General features: G+C 41.9%; 1 protein-coding gene across 1 annotated transcript in view; it reads left to right on the plus strand.

Moving 5' to 3' along the window:
- The window catches only part of trpm3 (transient receptor potential cation channel, subfamily M, member 3), a 275,797-nt gene that overhangs the window by 224,178 nt on the left and 34,773 nt on the right, over nt 1-16,846 (plus strand). Inside the window, 3 exon segments of the mRNA XM_055886361.1 lie at nt 10,820-11,048; nt 12,469-12,669; nt 15,628-15,768. Of these exon segments, the coding sequence (XP_055742336.1) occupies nt 10,820-11,048; nt 12,469-12,669; nt 15,628-15,768 (571 nt within the window).

A 16,846-nucleotide genomic window follows, 5' to 3' on the forward strand; every position in this document is an offset into this window, starting at 1 on the left:
GCAAGCTTTTCAAACAGAACGTTGCTTCCTGTAGCACTAATTCCAAAACGTTTTGGGACAATGTAAAGTCCATGAAGAATAAGAGCACCTCCTCCCAGCTGCCCACTGCACTGAGGATAGGAAACATTGTCACCACCGATAAATCTACGATAATCGATCATTTCAATAAGTATTTTTCCATGGCTGGCCATGCTTTTCACCTGGCAACCCCGACCCTAAATCTGAATCCCTACAAATCAGCTGGGCTAGACAATCTGGACCCTCTCTTTCTAAAATTATCTGCCGATTAATAGCCTGGTCAACCTCTCTTTCGTATCATCTGAGATCCCCAAAGATTGGAAAGCTGCCGCGGTCATCCCCCTCATCAAAGGGGGAGACACCTTAGACCCAAACTGTTATAGACCTATATCCATCCTGCACTGCCTTTCTAAAAACTTCGAAAGCCAAGTAAATAAACAGATCACCGACCATTTCGAATCCCACCGTACCTTCTCCACTATGCAATCTGGTTTCCAGCTGGTCATGGGTACACCTCAGCCACGCTCAAGGTCCTAAACTATATCATAACCACCATCGATAAAAGACAATACTGTGCAGCCATCTTTATTAACCTGGCCAAGGCTTTCGACTCTGTCAATCATCACATTCTTATCGGCAGACTCAATAGCCTTGGTTTCTCAAATGACTGCCTCGCCTGGTTCACCAACTACTTCTCAGATACAGTTCAGTGTGTCAAATTGGAGGGCCTGTTGTCCGGACCTCTGGCAGTCTCTATGGGGATGCCACAGGGTTTAATTCTTGGGCCGACTCTTTTCTCTGTATATATCCATTATGTCGCTCTTGCTGCTGGTGATTCTCTGATCCACCTCTACACAGACGACACCATTCTGTATACATCTGGCCCTTCTTTGGACACTGTGCTAACAAACCGCCAAATGAGCTTCTACGCCATACAACTCTCCTTCCGTGGCCTCCAACTGCTTTTAAATGCTAGTAAAACTAGGTGCATGCTCTTCAACCGATTGCTGCCCGCACCCTCCCGCCCGACTAGCATCACTACCCTGGATGGTTCTGACCTAGAATATGTGGATAACTACAAACACCTAGGTGTCCGGTTAGACTGTAAACTCTCCTTCCAGACTCACATTAAGCATCTCCAATCCAAAATTAAATCTAGAATCGGCTTCCTATTTCGCAACAAAGCCTCCTTCACTCATGCCGCCAAACATACCCTCGTGAAACTGTTTATCCTACCTATCATTGACTTCGGCGATGTCGTTTACAAAATAGCCCTCAACACTCTACTCAGCAAACTGGATGTACTCTATCACAATGCCATCCGTTTTTGTCACCAAAAGCCCCATATACTACCCACCACTGCGACCTGTATGCTCTCGTTGGCTGGCCCTCACTACATATCTGTTGCCAAATACACTGGCTCCAGGTCATCTATAAGTCTTTGCTAGGTAAAGCCTCGCGTTATCTCAGCTCACTGGTCACCATAGCAACACCCACCCGTAGCACGCACTCCAGCAGGTATATTGCACTGGTCATCCCCAAAGCCAACACCTCCTTTTGCCGCCTCTCCTTCCAGTTCTCTGCTGCCAATGACTGGAACGAATTGCAAAAATCTCTGAAGCTGGAGTCTTACAGTTGAAGTCGTAAGTTTACATACACCTAAGCCAAATACATTCAAACTCACTTTTTCATAATTGCTAACATTTAATCCTAGTAAAAATTCCCTGTCTTAGGTCAGTTAGGTTCACCACTTTATTTTAAGAATGTGAAATGTCAGAATAATAGTAGAGAGAATGATTTATTTCAGCTTTTATTTCTTTCATCAGATTCCCAGTGGGTCAGAGGTTTACATATACTCAATTAGTATTTTGGTAGAATTGCCTTTAAATTGTTTAACTTGGGTCAAACATTTCAGGTAGGCTTCCACAAGCTTCCCACAATAAGTTGGGTGAGTTTTGGCCAACTCTTCCTGACAGAGCTGGTGTTACTGAGTCATGTTTGTATGCCTCCTTGCTCACACACACTTTTTCAGTTCTGCCAAAAATAAATCTGTAGGATTGAGGTCAGGGCTTTGTGATGGCCACTCCAATACCTTGAATTGTTGTCCTTAAGCCATTTTGCCACAACTTTGGAAGTATGCTTGGGGTCATTTTTCATTTGGAAGACCCATTTGCAACCAAGCTGTAACTTCCTGACTGATGTCTTGAGATTTTGCTTCAATATATCCACATAATTTTCATCCCTCATGATGCCATCTATTTTGTGAACTGCACCAGTCCGTCCTGCGGCAAAGCACCCCCACAACATGATGCTGCCACCCCCGTGCTTCACGGTTGGGATGGTGATCTTTGGCTTGCAAGCCTCCACCTTTTTCCTCCAAACATAACGATGGTCATTATGGCCAAGCAGGTCAGACTAGAGGATATTTACCCCAAAATTTTGCAGTCGCAAATGGTAGTCTGGCTTTTATGGTGGTTTTGGAGCAATGGATTCATCCTTGCTGAGCATCCTTTCAGGTTATGTCGATATAGGACTCGTTTTACTGTGGATATAGATACTTTTGTAGCTGTTTCCTCCAGCATCTTCACAAGGTCCTTTGCTGTTGTTCTGGGATTGATTTGCACTTTTCGCACCAGTACGTTCATCTCTAGGAGACAAAATGCGTCTCCTTCCTGAGCGTATGATGGCTGCATGGTTCCATGGTGTTTATACCTGCGTACTATTGTTTGTACAGATGAACGTGGTACCTTCAGGCATTTGGAAATGGTTCCCAATGATGAAGCAGACTTGTGGAGGTCTACACTTTTTTTTCTGAGGTCTTGGCTGATTTCTTTTGATTTTCCCATGATGTCAAGCAAAGAGGCACTGAGTTTGAAGGTAGGCCTTGAAATACATCCACAGGTACACCTCCAATTGACTCGATTGATGTCAATTAGCCGATCAGAAGCTTCTAAAGCCATGACATCATTTTCTGGAATTTTCCAAGCTGTTTAACCTCTCTAGGGTACGTGAGACGCTAACGTCCCACCTGACCAACAGCCAGTGAAAGTGCAGGGCGCCAAATTCAAACAACAGAAATCTCATAATTAAAATTCCTCAAACATACTGTACATATATTATATACCATTTTAAAGATAAACTTGTTGTTAATCCCACCACAGTGCCCGATTTCAAAAAGGCTTTACGACAAAAGCATACCATGCGATTATGTTAGGTCAGTACCTAGTCACAAAAAACACAGCCATTTTTCCAGCCAAAGAGAGGGGTCACAAAAAGCTGAAATAGAGATAAAATTAATCACTAACCTCTGATGATCTTCGTCAGATGACACTCATAGGACTTCATGTTTCACAATACATGTATGTTTTGTTCGATAAAGTTCATATTTATATCCAAAAATCTCAGTTTACATTGGCGCATTATGTTCAGTAGTTCCAAAACATCCGGTGATTTTGCAGAGAGCCACATCAATTTACAGCAATACTCATAATAAACATTGCTAAAAGATACAACTGTTATGTATGGCATTTTAGATCCACTTCTCCTTAATGCAACTGCTGTGTCAGATTTCAAAAAATGTTACGGAAAAAGCACACCATGCAATAATCTGAGTACAGCGCTCAGACACAAAATCAAGCCGTACAGATATCCGCCATGTTGTGGAGTCAACAGAAGCCAGAAATAGTATTATAAATATTCACTTACCTTTGATGATCTTCATCAGAATGCACTCCCAGGAATCCCAGTTCCACAATAAATGTTTGTTTTGTTCGATGAAGTAGATCATTTATGTCCGAATATCTCCTTTTTGTTCGCACGTTTAGCCCAGTAATCCAAATTCATGAGGCGCGATCACTAGGTCCACACGAAAAGTCAAAAAGTTCAGTTACAGTCCGTAGAAACATGTCAAACGATGTATAGAATCAATCTTTAGGATGTTTTTAACATAAATCTTCAGTAATGTTCCAACCGGAGAATTCCTTTGTCTTCATAAATGCAATGGAACGCAAGCTAACTCTCACGTGAACGTGCGTGGTCATCTCATGGCACTCTGGGAGAGACCTTACTCAATCCCCTCTCATTCGCCCCCACTTCACAGTAGAAGCCTCAAACAAGGTTCCAAAGACTGTTGACATCTAGTGGAAGCCTTGGGAATTGCAATATGACCCCATTTCCACTGTATCTTGGATAAGCAAATAGTTGAAAAACTACAAACCTCAGATTTCCCACTTCCTGGTTGGATTTCTCTCAGGTTTTTGCCTGCCATATGAGTTCTGTTATACTCACAGACATCATCCAAACAGTTTTAGACACCTCTGAGTGCTTTCTATCCAAAAAAACTAATAATATGCATATCCTAGCATCTGGGCCTGAGTAGCAGGCAGTTAACTCTGGGCACGCTTTTCATCCGGACGTGAAAATACTGCCTCCTACCCCAAAGAAGTTAAAGGCACATGTAAACATAATGTATGTAAACTTCTGACCCACTGGAATTGTGATACAGTGAATGATAAGTGATCTGTCTGTAATCAATTGTTTGAAAAATTACTTAGTAGATGTCCTAACCGACTTGCCAAAACTATAGTTTGTTAACAAGACATTTGTGGAGTGGTTTAAAAACTAGTTTTAATGACTCCAACCTAAGTGTATGTAAACTTCCGACTTCAACTGTATATCTCCCTCTCTAACTTTAAGCATCAGCTGTCAGAGCATCTTACCAATCACTGTACCTGTACACAGCCATTCCGTAAATAGCACACCTCATCCCCATATTATTACTTACCCTCTTGCTCTTTTGCACCTCAGTATCTCTACTTGCACATCATCATCTGCACATATATCACTCCAGTATTAATGCTAAATTGTAATTATTTTCGCCTCTATGGTTTATTTATTGCCTACCTCCTTACTCTTCTACATTTGCACACACTGTACATATATCTTTCTATTTTTCTTTTCTTTTGTGTTATTGACTGTACGTTTGTGTATTTGTAACTCTGTGTTGTTGTTTTTGTCGCACTGCTATGCTTTATCTTGGCCAGGTCGCAGTTGTAAATGAGATCTTGTTCTCAACTGGCCTACCTGGTTAAATAAAGGTAAAATAAAAAATATAAAAAAATAAATGAGGGTGATCAGGCCTCACCAGGAAGTCAGAACAGAGGTCAGAGGTCAGTCAGCCCTATTAAGTGAGTGTTTGTTTTCCTGTACATCAGACATTATTTAAAGATATTTCAAACATTTCAAACATGTTGTGTATTAGGTTTACATTGGGTTTTCAGTACATTTCTTCTAATCAAGACAATTTAAATGTGTGCAACCAAGACTCTGACAATAGAAACGATCATCTGAGTACAGCATCCTTTCTAACCCGTGAAAAAACACCACACTTCTAAATCAAACAGAATATTAACCACTATATTAACCACTATATTAACCAAATATTCATAAATAGGTGGGTTGTGTGTGGGTACTGGCATGTGTGTGTGTGGTAAAATTTGTAGGGTAAAAGACAAACAAAATGGCCAGGCCTTGCTTAATTTGGGAGGTCCCTTAACAGCTGGATCCGGGCACTTTTAACTGCTCTCCCAAAGCCTTGCTTCATAAAGCCGTTCAAAGGGAGAATCATTGATAAACATGAAAAAAAAATCCTTGGTAGCGGACATTCCATCAGTCCTGGAAGAAATAAAATAAAATATGTTACATTTTAATCAGTCCTAAAATGTTGTAATCATTAATTGAGTTTACTGCATCTTGGGTAGGAAGTCTCAATAAACCGTTGTGTATACAGAATTTATACTTCAGACACATTTATACTTCAGACATATCAGATGATACGGTGCCCCGTAAAGCTGAGTTGGGCACCTTCTAAAGTAAACACTTCTCTTGTAATCTTAATTGTTTTGACCTGTTACATTGACATACAATTATGTACAAACTGTCCCTAATTTCCCCACTGTGTTTCTCACAGCCTGTTTGATTTGATTGATTTCTATATATTGTTATTAGCAATCTCTATTGGATATTCACTTTCTGCTTCAATATTTATTAAATGTGAATTATTTTAAGATTCATATGTAATGCTTTGGGGGGATCAATATGTATCAACTTGGTTGGCACTGTCTCAGTCCCCAGTAGATGGCCTGCTCTGTCCATAATATGTCTCTACCTAACACTTTAAACTGTTGAGTAGGTGAATACAGAAAATCCTTGGTTCTATTTAACAAGGTATGGGCTTATTTCAAAATGCATTACCAGGCTGGAGGAAATTTTCTACCTTTCTTTTTATAGTTTTATTGGTTAGGGGAAAGTCAAGTCCCATACAACGCTTTAACCTTATCATACCTCAACTGACCTATAAAAGGACCATTCTAAACATTCCTCAGAATACTTTTTTCACCACTTACTTACGTGTGGGTGTGCAGGTCGTATATTATTATTATTATTCTATTCTTACTTCATCAGATCATCATAGTAACCCATTATACTCAATATTATGTTACTTTAACTTTAGTAACCCATTATACATTTGTGTTACATCGCAAATTCCTCCCCTCGACTAGTGTTCTATTCATACAGGGGTTTGATGTTTACACTAGTTCTATTTAAACTTCTCTAGGATATGTGGGACGCTACCGTCCCACTTGGCCAATAGCCAGGGAAAATGTAGAGTGCCAAATTCAAAAAAACGATATAAAATCAAACTTTCATTAAATCACACATGTAAGATACCAAATTAAAGCTACACTCGTTGTGAATCCAGCCACCATGACAGATTTCAAAAAGGCTTTTCGGCGAAAGCATAAGATGCTATTATCTGATGATAGCACAATGTCAACAAAGAGAGAGTAGCATATTTCAACCCTGCCGGCGCTACTCAAAACGCAGATATAAAATATAAAACATGCATTACCTTTGACGAGATTCTTTTGTTGGCACTCCAATATGTCCCATAAACATCACAAATGGTCCTTTTGTTCGATTAATTCCGTCCATATATATCCAAATTGTCCATTTATTTGGCGCGGTTGATCCAGAAAAAAACAGCTTCCAATTTGCGCAAAGTCACTACAAAATATCTCAAAAATTACCTCTAAACTTTGCCAAAACATTTCAAAGTACTTTTGTAATACAACTTAAGGTATTTGTAAACATTAATAATCAATCAAATTGAAGACGGGTCTGTCTGTTTTCAATACAGGAGATCAACAAACTAACGCTACTTTTTTTAGTCTTGCACAACTCTCAAACAGTACACATGACGTTACACTGCTTCCTGATGGCCTTCTTCTTCATTGCACAAATGAATAACCTCAACCTATTTCCTAAGACTGGTGACATCCAGTGGAAGCAGTAGGAACTGAGAACAGAGTGATTAGAAATCTGGCTTCCCAAGAAACTCATTGAATAGACAGTGACTTAAAAAAAATAAAAAAAATAATGGTTAGTCCTCAGGGTTTTGCCTGCTACATAAGTTCTGTTATACTTGCAGATATGATTCAAACAGTTTTCGAAACTTCAGAGTGTTTTCTATCCAAATCTATTAATAATATGCATATCTTATATTCTGGGGATGAGTAGAAGGAAGTTGAAATTGGGCACGCTATTTATCCAATAGTGAATTTGCTGCCCCCTATCCTAGAGAAGTTAGCATTTTTGGAAATAGTTCTCTCTTCTTTCATGTCTCCATACATAATAACGTTATACATCAAACTCCATTATCCTCATATAATCTAAAATGTAAATCTCAGAGACATGTTATCCTCGTTACTAACGAGACATGTTATCTGCTGAGACATGTTATGTATATGATTTCTGAGACATGTTATCCTCTACCTCTAGATCCAATGGCGGTGTTGGACAGACCCCTAGATAACATTACAGATCCGTTCACACAGAATTGGTTATGGCATTCATTCACCTCTTTCACATGTAAGCTAGTCCCCTGACAGCTCTTATTCACTCAATACTTAATAGCTTAATTTCAATCCTCTTGTTATCAACATTTCAATCAGCTAATTATCCTAATGTCAAATTCCAATCTTATTAGTAATAATTTCAATAATTTATTATCCAAATGCCAATCAGCTCTTGTTATCCAAATATCAATCGTTATATTATATCAATCAGCTTATTATCCCATATCTCACAATCACACAACTTTCACATCCACATTCACTTCGTACTATTCCCAAACACACTTGGTAATCTCCTCATTACCCCGTGCATTGTCAATGATGTCTCTCTTGTTGTTACTTGCTATGCACCACATGTATCTTCACTATGCATATAAAATAGCACGGAGTGTACCTTATGCTATTCTCTACCAGTGGCTGCAGACCACGTAGACATTTCTCTTATAAAGGCCTACAGACAGCTGTCAGCGGGACATGGTACCGTTACTTGCCCTCGCTCTAGTCTTCTCTCTAAGACTAGCTTTAGCCTTCTTCCACGTCATATGTATCTTCAACCGTTCCTCTATAGTCTCTACAGTCGCCATAGTCTCTACAGTATCCATGATCCTTGAGCATCTGTAGTCCCTGAGCACCATAGTCCCTATAGTTATAGCATCTATGGTCCCTACAGCATCTATAGTCCCTCAACATCTACAGTCCCTCAGCATCATAGTATCAATAGTTTATAATTGCATAAATGCTATGGCCTCTATAGGCTCTATCGTCTTGCCGTTCCCCATAAATGTAAATAACACCCCGAATTCAAAAACACCTTGTGTTATTTTGTAGGCTAGTGGTACCCTGCTTCTACATCTTTATGTACATTTTGATTGGTTGTATATATTTTAAAAAAATGATACAGGTTCATTTACATTGACTTACTGAAATCAGTTACCATCAATTGTTCGCAGATGATGTGTCTCCTCCTGGGCAGCTCATAGCAAGAATCTGGTCAGGTTGGGTCCTCGTCCTCTTTTGGTCAGACCGGAATGTCTATCACGCTTCATAAAATGTGACACTGGTTTTCCTCACAGACCCCCACTGGAAAGCTCCGCAGGCAGAATCCATAATCCAGTTCGTGACGCCAAATTGTCATGGAAATTCTTACACAGGGACACTCAAAGTCAATCTTAAATTAATCATTGTTTATTTGTCAGCATGCTGGAGAGGTTCCAACCAACTCAATGGACCATAGTACACATGTCAATCAAGAGCTCTGTCTGGGCAGTCCCAGCAGTTGTCATATATAGCTATACATAGACAAGTTATATTTGCATGATTTAGCATAATTAATTAATAATTACTGTTTTGTTTCATTCATGTGACTGACCAATACTGGTTCATAACATGTGACAGACCAATACCTCACTAGGCTTCTTCTCTCTAAGCTGAGACCTTGAAACTGAGATATCTTTAGTTCGTTCTCAAAACAAGGTCTGAGCGTACTGCCAAATTGCAGCTGCTGATAGTGAGGATTTGTTCAGCCACTTGCATGAACATAGAAATTGGTTTATAGAACAGCACATAGATAGAACACAGAAAATAGTTATAAAAAAAGCACAAACATTAAAATTCCCTTACACATCAATATAAGCGTTCTGAGAGAGATGCTAACATAGCGCTCACAGTCTATTTTCTAGGCTGTGCCTCTTATGGAAAGTTTTCTTCTGAATGATTAAAGTTGAGCTGGGAGTCTGCAATGGAGCAGCATCCACACTCCTCCTCACATCGTGACCTGCTTTAGATAACACACAGATCTCATAGGACCGCCATACGTAAATGCAACTAATAATACCAACACACATACTCTAGCTAATGACACACATGTAGTTTAGTTAATGGCATGTGTGTGGGATGAAAGTGTGTGTGTTTGTTCTTGCTCAATTAAAAAGACTGTTATGGAAATGTTGGAAGTTGGTTATAGGAAATAACTCCCAGGTGCCACACACACAGCCAAACACATACTGCCATGCTCCTCAAAGCCCTGACACCACTCTTTCTGCCAAGTGCAAACCCATTTGGTTTGTATTTTCCACAGAGATTTTGACCAGCTTGCTGTTGAAGTCTTATCTTAATCCTTTGACTAGTGTGTGTACATAAAGCCTTTGTGTTTGCGTGTGTGTGTGCGTGTGTGTGTGCGTGTTTGTATATGTGCATTTCCGTGTGTGTAGCAAAACTTTCCATGATATAAGAGGCACAGCCTAGAAAATAGACTGTGAATGCTCTGTTAGCATCTCTCTCGGGAACGCTTATATGGGTATGTAATGGAATTTTAATGTTTGTGCTTTAATGATGGTGCTGTATGATACAACAGGTTACCAACATATTCAAATCATACCATGGCTATAATTTAACATAATTGCCACTAGAAATGTGTTCATTTGCTGGTAGAAATGTGTTCAACGTCCACTGAAGTAAATAAAGATCAAATAAAATAAATGTAAAATGTATTTTAAAAAGCAGCTAGCAAGTTTACTAGATAGCTACAGTAGTTGCTGTGGTATCCAAACAAACAGACGTGCTAGTTTAGCTAATCAAACCATCAGTCCTAGCTTACTATTAAAAAAAAGAATTCAACAATACCAATACTGTTTTCAATTCGACTTTCACATTCAAAAGCAACTCGAACAAAACTTGTAAAAAAAACTATAGACATTGAATTCTACCGCGCAAATATACTGTTTGTTATAGGGAAATAATGCACACTCTAGAATGCCCTTCAAGCCAATCAGAAAGGGGTATTTAACAATGCCATGGTATAACACTTAATTATGTTTATATGTCAAATTGCAATCTAGCGTAGTTCATCTCAAACGATCACTGTGTGACATCCTATGTGTGTGTTTCAGAGAGTTTGGACAGTTGGCTGTGGAGCTGCTGGACCAGTCATACAAGCAGGACGAGCAGATGGCCATGAAGTTGCTGACCTATGAGCTGAAGAACTGGAGTAATGCCACCTGTCTGCAGCTGGCCGTGGCCGCCAAGCACCGTGACTTCATCGCCCACACCTGCAGCCAGATGCTGCTCACTGACATGTGGATGGGACGCCTGCGCATGCGCAAGAACTCTGGGCTAAAGGTCAGAAGGGCCTGGGGTCACACATGGGGTTTCAGAGGTTGACCATCTGACTGTTTGACTGACTGACTGACAGAGATACTTATGGAAGTCGATTTTATTGTAGACTACTGTAGATTTTAATTGAAGGTGAAGCATTACCATACCCAGCTGGCAAAACGTGTTGCAATCACCCTGTTTGACCCCCTGGGCATAATGGCTAATGATATCCCAGATTTGAGCTGTCGCTTGACCATTCCTAACACTGTTCATGTTGATTTACACTGTAAAGGTTTGTGCTATTACTCAGCCCAGGCAAGTAGGTTAGCCAGTGAGTTGACTGAGGTATGACAGCATACAGCTGCTTAGGTCATGAAAGGGCACAGTCATTTCTTATTTTGAGTAGCTGTGCATGGGGCCGCTGGGTGGTTGTGTGTAAGGAGGATCAAGGATGAATCCAGGTGCAGTATAGAGCTGGTTGGTAAATAGACACACTCATGACCCATAAAGCCCCACCACACACACCTCCCTGTCTGGGTTGTATTCACTAGGCACCAGACGGAAGAAAACAGACTGAAACAGGAAGGCACTACCTGAACTAGTCCAATGAGAATCGCTTGTTTTCGTATTTTGTTGCAAAATGTTTTTCTACAGTGTGCACTAATGAATACGACACTAATGAATACGCCTGCTGCCGCAGACCTGAAACAGATATCTCCCTCTACAGTTTAACGACACTTGCCTTTACATTCCACTCCCTAATACCCCTCTCTCACGCCCCTCATCCCCCTCTTCCCCCTTTTGTCTGACTTTAATGTAGTGGAAGTGTTAACAGCTTGCTTATATCCTTAACCCCTGGCTGTGTGTTCTTCTCATTTCTCTGCTACTCTAACCATCTCTAGCTGTCTGGACTAATGCCTTTTTAATTGAATCTCAGATAAGCTCGCTCGTCTCCACTGTATCAAACACAAACTATCTCACTACACGTCAGCCATAGCATTATGCAATTTCACAGTGACGAGCTCCGTAATAATATGGACATGTGGGATACGAATGGTGGTGCCTGTGTGTCTGCGTGCATGTGTGTAGTTGTGAGTGTGTGTGGCGTGGATGTGTGTGTGCGCATGCTTCTGTGTGTGTGCGCACCTGTGTCTTTATACAGATCCACTGGTTCAACAAGACATTTGAGCAGCTTTTAATATCAAAGTTGCAAGATGTGAGGAATTTACCATAGTACTTTGGGTATTCATAACATTTGCTTTGGTAAGAATGGAAAGGAACAAGTTTGACACTTGATCGGCGAAAACACTGACATGCAGTGGACCCACGCAATATGACCATAACTCTCCCAACGTCGTACCACGTGACAACTTTTGAAGCAGCGTCACTGTATCTGTTTGTGTGTATTGCACCTCCATGTGTCTAACTCCACCCCCCTGCCCAGGTGATCTTGGGCCTGCTGCTGCCTCCGTCCATCCTGAGTCTGGAGTTTAAGAACAAGGATGAGATGTCGTACATGCCTCAAGACCAGGACACCTACCTGCAGGAGAAGGAGGAGGAAGAGCCCGAGCCCGCCAAAGAAAAGGAGGAAGAGGACATGGAGTTCACAGTAAGATCCTACTGTGAGACGCAGTACAACACCGTGGTGAGAGCACCCACCTCAGCCCCGCCTTCAGACTATACACACGCAGGCTGCGTCTCAAATGGAAGCCTATTAGTATTCCCTACTATATAGGGAATAGGGGGCCATTTCGAACACACCCTTAGCCAGCCCCTGCCCCTCAACTAAACAAAATTCGAAGCACAGTTGCCCCTGCCCAGCTTTTCATGGTCAGATATATTTTCACCCCCCCAAAATATTTCAGGTTGGGTTTGGATCCAAGATCTGTGGTAAGGGGCGACTTCTATGTCCAGCTTAAAGTACACACACTTTAGCTTCTCTTTATGGCCTTCTCTCTCTCTCTCTCTCTCTCTCTCTCTCTCTCTCTCTCTCTCTCTCTCTCTCTCTCTCTCTCTCTCTCTCTCTCTCTCTCTCTCTCTCTCTCTCTCTCTCTCTCTCTCTCTCTCTCTCTCTCTCTCTCTCTCTCTCTCTTTCTCTCTCTGCACCTGAGTACAATCAAATTGGCCCACAGTTAACAAACACACTCCATTATTATTGTCCCTACACACTCATCCAAGCCTAGTCCCTACCCTATTATGGCCAACCGGAGGGGCAGTAAGAACAGCTCTGCCCCGCCCCCAAACCTACCTGTCGTCCCGCTTCTCATTTCCTGTGGTCTCAGCCGAAGACGTGGTTGTGGAGTTGTAACGTCTCAGTCTGTTTTGCCGCCCTCGGCTCGTTGTGTATGTCTCTCTCTCTCTCTCTCTCTCTCTCTCTCTCTCTCTCTCTCTCTCTCTCTCTCTCTCTATGTCCCTCTCCCTTTCCACCTCTCTTGCTTTCCCTCCCTCTCTGTCTCTCTTTCCCTTCCCCCCTTCTATCTCTCCCTCTCTCTCCCTCTCTCTCTCTATCCCATATCTCTCTCCCTCTGTCCCATTCCTAGCCAAGGTCTTACTAGAGGTACAGTACCATATGCGACTGCTGCCCCTCATTTTCACCAGTGGCGCTGGCAACAGCGCATCAACTCGCATGCTGCTAAGAGAGAGTGTCGCTCATCTGATTTACGGCAGCAGCTTAAGCTGCTCAGGTTACTAACTGTGCCTGCCTGCCTGGTCTACGCTGATGCACAGTCTGTGGGTGCTTCTGAAATGGCACCCTATACCCTGTGTAGTGCACCACTTTTGACCAGGGCCTGGCCTGGTTTCGCAAAAGCATCTTAAGGCTAAGTTCATTGCTCGAACCTTCGTAGGAGCATCGTTAAATCTCAGAGCTGTTTCCCAAAACCATCGTTGTTAACGTTGCACTTGAAAACGTTGGTAATGTAACGCCTGCCTCAGACCACTCGTAGAACAGCTAGGTGCGTTGTTAGATGCCTTTTTGCCCTCCCACGTTTTTATACACAGAAGATCTCTGCTAAACACAGAATCACATGGTTTATCCTTCTCTCTGCGACTGTAATAACTTCTGAACAAAGTTGACTACAAATAAGAAGATGCTTCAAATTAAAACTGAGATAGGTGCATTCAAATATAAATAGCCTAGGCTAAAGGCCTATTTCAATCATATTGAAATACTGTTAATCGTTTGAGTTCCATTTTGCTACTTGTATGATAAAGTCTGTAATTGGTCCTAATATATGTTATGATGTGTAGCCTAACGTGCACAATGACGTGCCAAATCTTGATTTAGTGAATTATTATAGAGTAAGCAATAAGCCACCTAATATTTGTAGCCGTAGGTAATAATATCCTGCTAGGAGCTGATTCGTCATCAGTATTGTGCTAATGATAAGGTAAGATTTGAATGGAGAAAGTTGATCCCAGAGCAGCGTAGCCTTTCTTCTCAGGCCTATCAGTTTTGACACATGCCTCAATGAAGCACTTACCAAACGTTCGCTCTGCGTGGGGTTTTGGGCCGTTGTTGGAAAGATGCATTGTTAAAACACTCGCAAGGCTACGTTCCATCGCTATCGGGAAACCGTGCCCAGGGCCCAAAGTAATACACTATATAGGGGATAGTGTTCCACTTCAGACACAGCCTGACTGTTTGAATACAATTGGTGAATCGCTTAATACAATTGGTGACTCGGTCCATCTAAATAGACATTGCGGTACATATTGTCATCTGCATTTAGTCAGCCAGCCGGCGTAAAAACTCATTTTGAACAGGAGTTTATGAGAATGCTGATGAGAGAGTTCTTAGACACCCCCAAAAAAACTCTGTCAAAAGGATTACATCTGTCATGAGCTCTGTCGCTTGCCATTGTGAGCTGCTGGTTTCTGAATGTTCAAATGCAGCCCAGAACCGAACTATGACTCAGACAGGTTCACACAAATACATGCTATGCTACATACATCGGTATTGTATTGCAAGTCATCCTCAGATGCCTCCAAAAACACACTGTAATCCCTGACACTCCCAATCCAGATGCAGTTTAAATATGCATGTTGGCATGGCATTGTGATTTTCACATGCATCTGGTTCTTTCATCACGGGGGGTATCTCCCTTTTCCCCAAACATGCAATACAATACAATAATATACAATTTGCGTTGTGTTGCGGTGCGTTGTGTTGTAGTATGGGCATCCATTATCATAACCTCTGGGATTTGACACTCCCTCTCATGGATGACAAACTCTGTTAGAGTCCTAGAAATGGACGTCAGACATCTTTTTCCTCCTTGCTGTCCTCTCTCTTCTTTGCGCTCTCTCTCTCTCTCTCTCTCACTCTCTTTTTCTCTCTCTCTCTCTACTGTTCGTCACTGTCGTCTGAGACTCGATCCGTAAGTGTTTGTCTCCGTCATATGTGTCATCATCCTCACCAGCACTCAATGTCCCTAACATGCAACATTCGGAATGAGTTTGCCTGTGCTTGCTTATGCTCATGCAACTAAAGTGTACTGTAGGAACAGCTCTAATGCTCTTTCATTTTTTTCTTCTCTCTCTCCTGTATCTTTGTATCTCTCTCCATCTCTTTCTTTCTGTCTCTCTGGGTGGGATGCCCCAGGCCATGCTGGGTAAGGTAAGCACGGAGGCGTCTCGTAAGAAGGGTGTGGGGGAGGTCCAGAATAGACACCGGCTCATCCCCATGGGCCGGAAGATCTACGAGTTCTACAACGCCCCCATCGTCAAGTTCTGGTTTCACACAGTGAGTCTGCTGTCAGGGCGTGTTGCTACCTAGAACCATAGGGTCTTCTGAATTAAAAAGATTTCACGTAGAACCCTACCCCTTCACAATTAAACCTTTTGAGAACCCAGTGGATAGATGCAGTGTGTGACCCAGGGCTTGCTTCTGTGTCTGCGTGCATTGTCTGCGTGCATCGTATCTACAAGCTGGACATTTTCATTTGGCAATGTCGATGTCTTCATCTTTCATGCTGCCTCTTTCAATCTGCCGATTCAATGAAAACATCACAGTCACTCCCTAGCAGGGAGGGTTATCTCATATTCATGGAGGTAAAAAATGAACACTTCATTGAAAGCCGTTCTCTCCCTCTCTATCGCCGTGTCGGTCAGAAAAACCCATGTAAAATGTATGGATTCATTTTAGCGACAGATGCTCGGTCTTGTCACACTGTATTGTACTTTTTAGCTCCCTGCAGTGGGATCCAGTTCAGTCAGCAACATACAACCCTGCATCCTACTTTTGGCTTGCCTCTGAAACTACACAGGGACACGCTACACAGGGACATTGCCCTGTGTAGGGTGCTGTGTTTCGGATGGATTGTTAAACGGGTGTCCCGACTCTCTGTGGTCACTAAAGATCCCATGGCACTTATGGTAAGAGTAGGGGTGGTAACTGTGGTGTCCTGGCTAAATTTCCAAACTGGCCCTCATACCATCATGGCCACCTAATCATCCCCAGTTTCCTATTGGCTCATTCATCGACCCTCCTCTCCCCTGTAACTATCCCCCTGGTTGTTGCTGTAAATATGAATGTGTTCTCAGTCAACTTACCTGCTAAAACAAATTCTGTAGTAAGTTTTTGAGACTGGAAAGGGTCCACTAACTAGCCTAGTTCATAAAGCAGGCTCCATGAGGTCACTACATTACATGTCTCACCTCTGGATTGTCTTGAGACTCTAAAGGTTATGCCATTATGTACAGGTATGGGTACTAAAAAAATCTTCTGCCTATACCGCAGTGCAACCTAACTTTTCTTGCTAGAACAATTTGATTACCTTCTAAGACTACTCAAAGGGGCAATCAGCAGCTGCTACATCCAT

The sequence above is a fragment of the Salvelinus fontinalis genome, chromosome 28 (assembly GCF_029448725.1).
Source record: "Salvelinus fontinalis isolate EN_2023a chromosome 28, ASM2944872v1, whole genome shotgun sequence".
In the NCBI taxonomy this organism is placed as follows: domain Eukaryota; kingdom Metazoa; phylum Chordata; class Actinopteri; order Salmoniformes; family Salmonidae; genus Salvelinus; species Salvelinus fontinalis.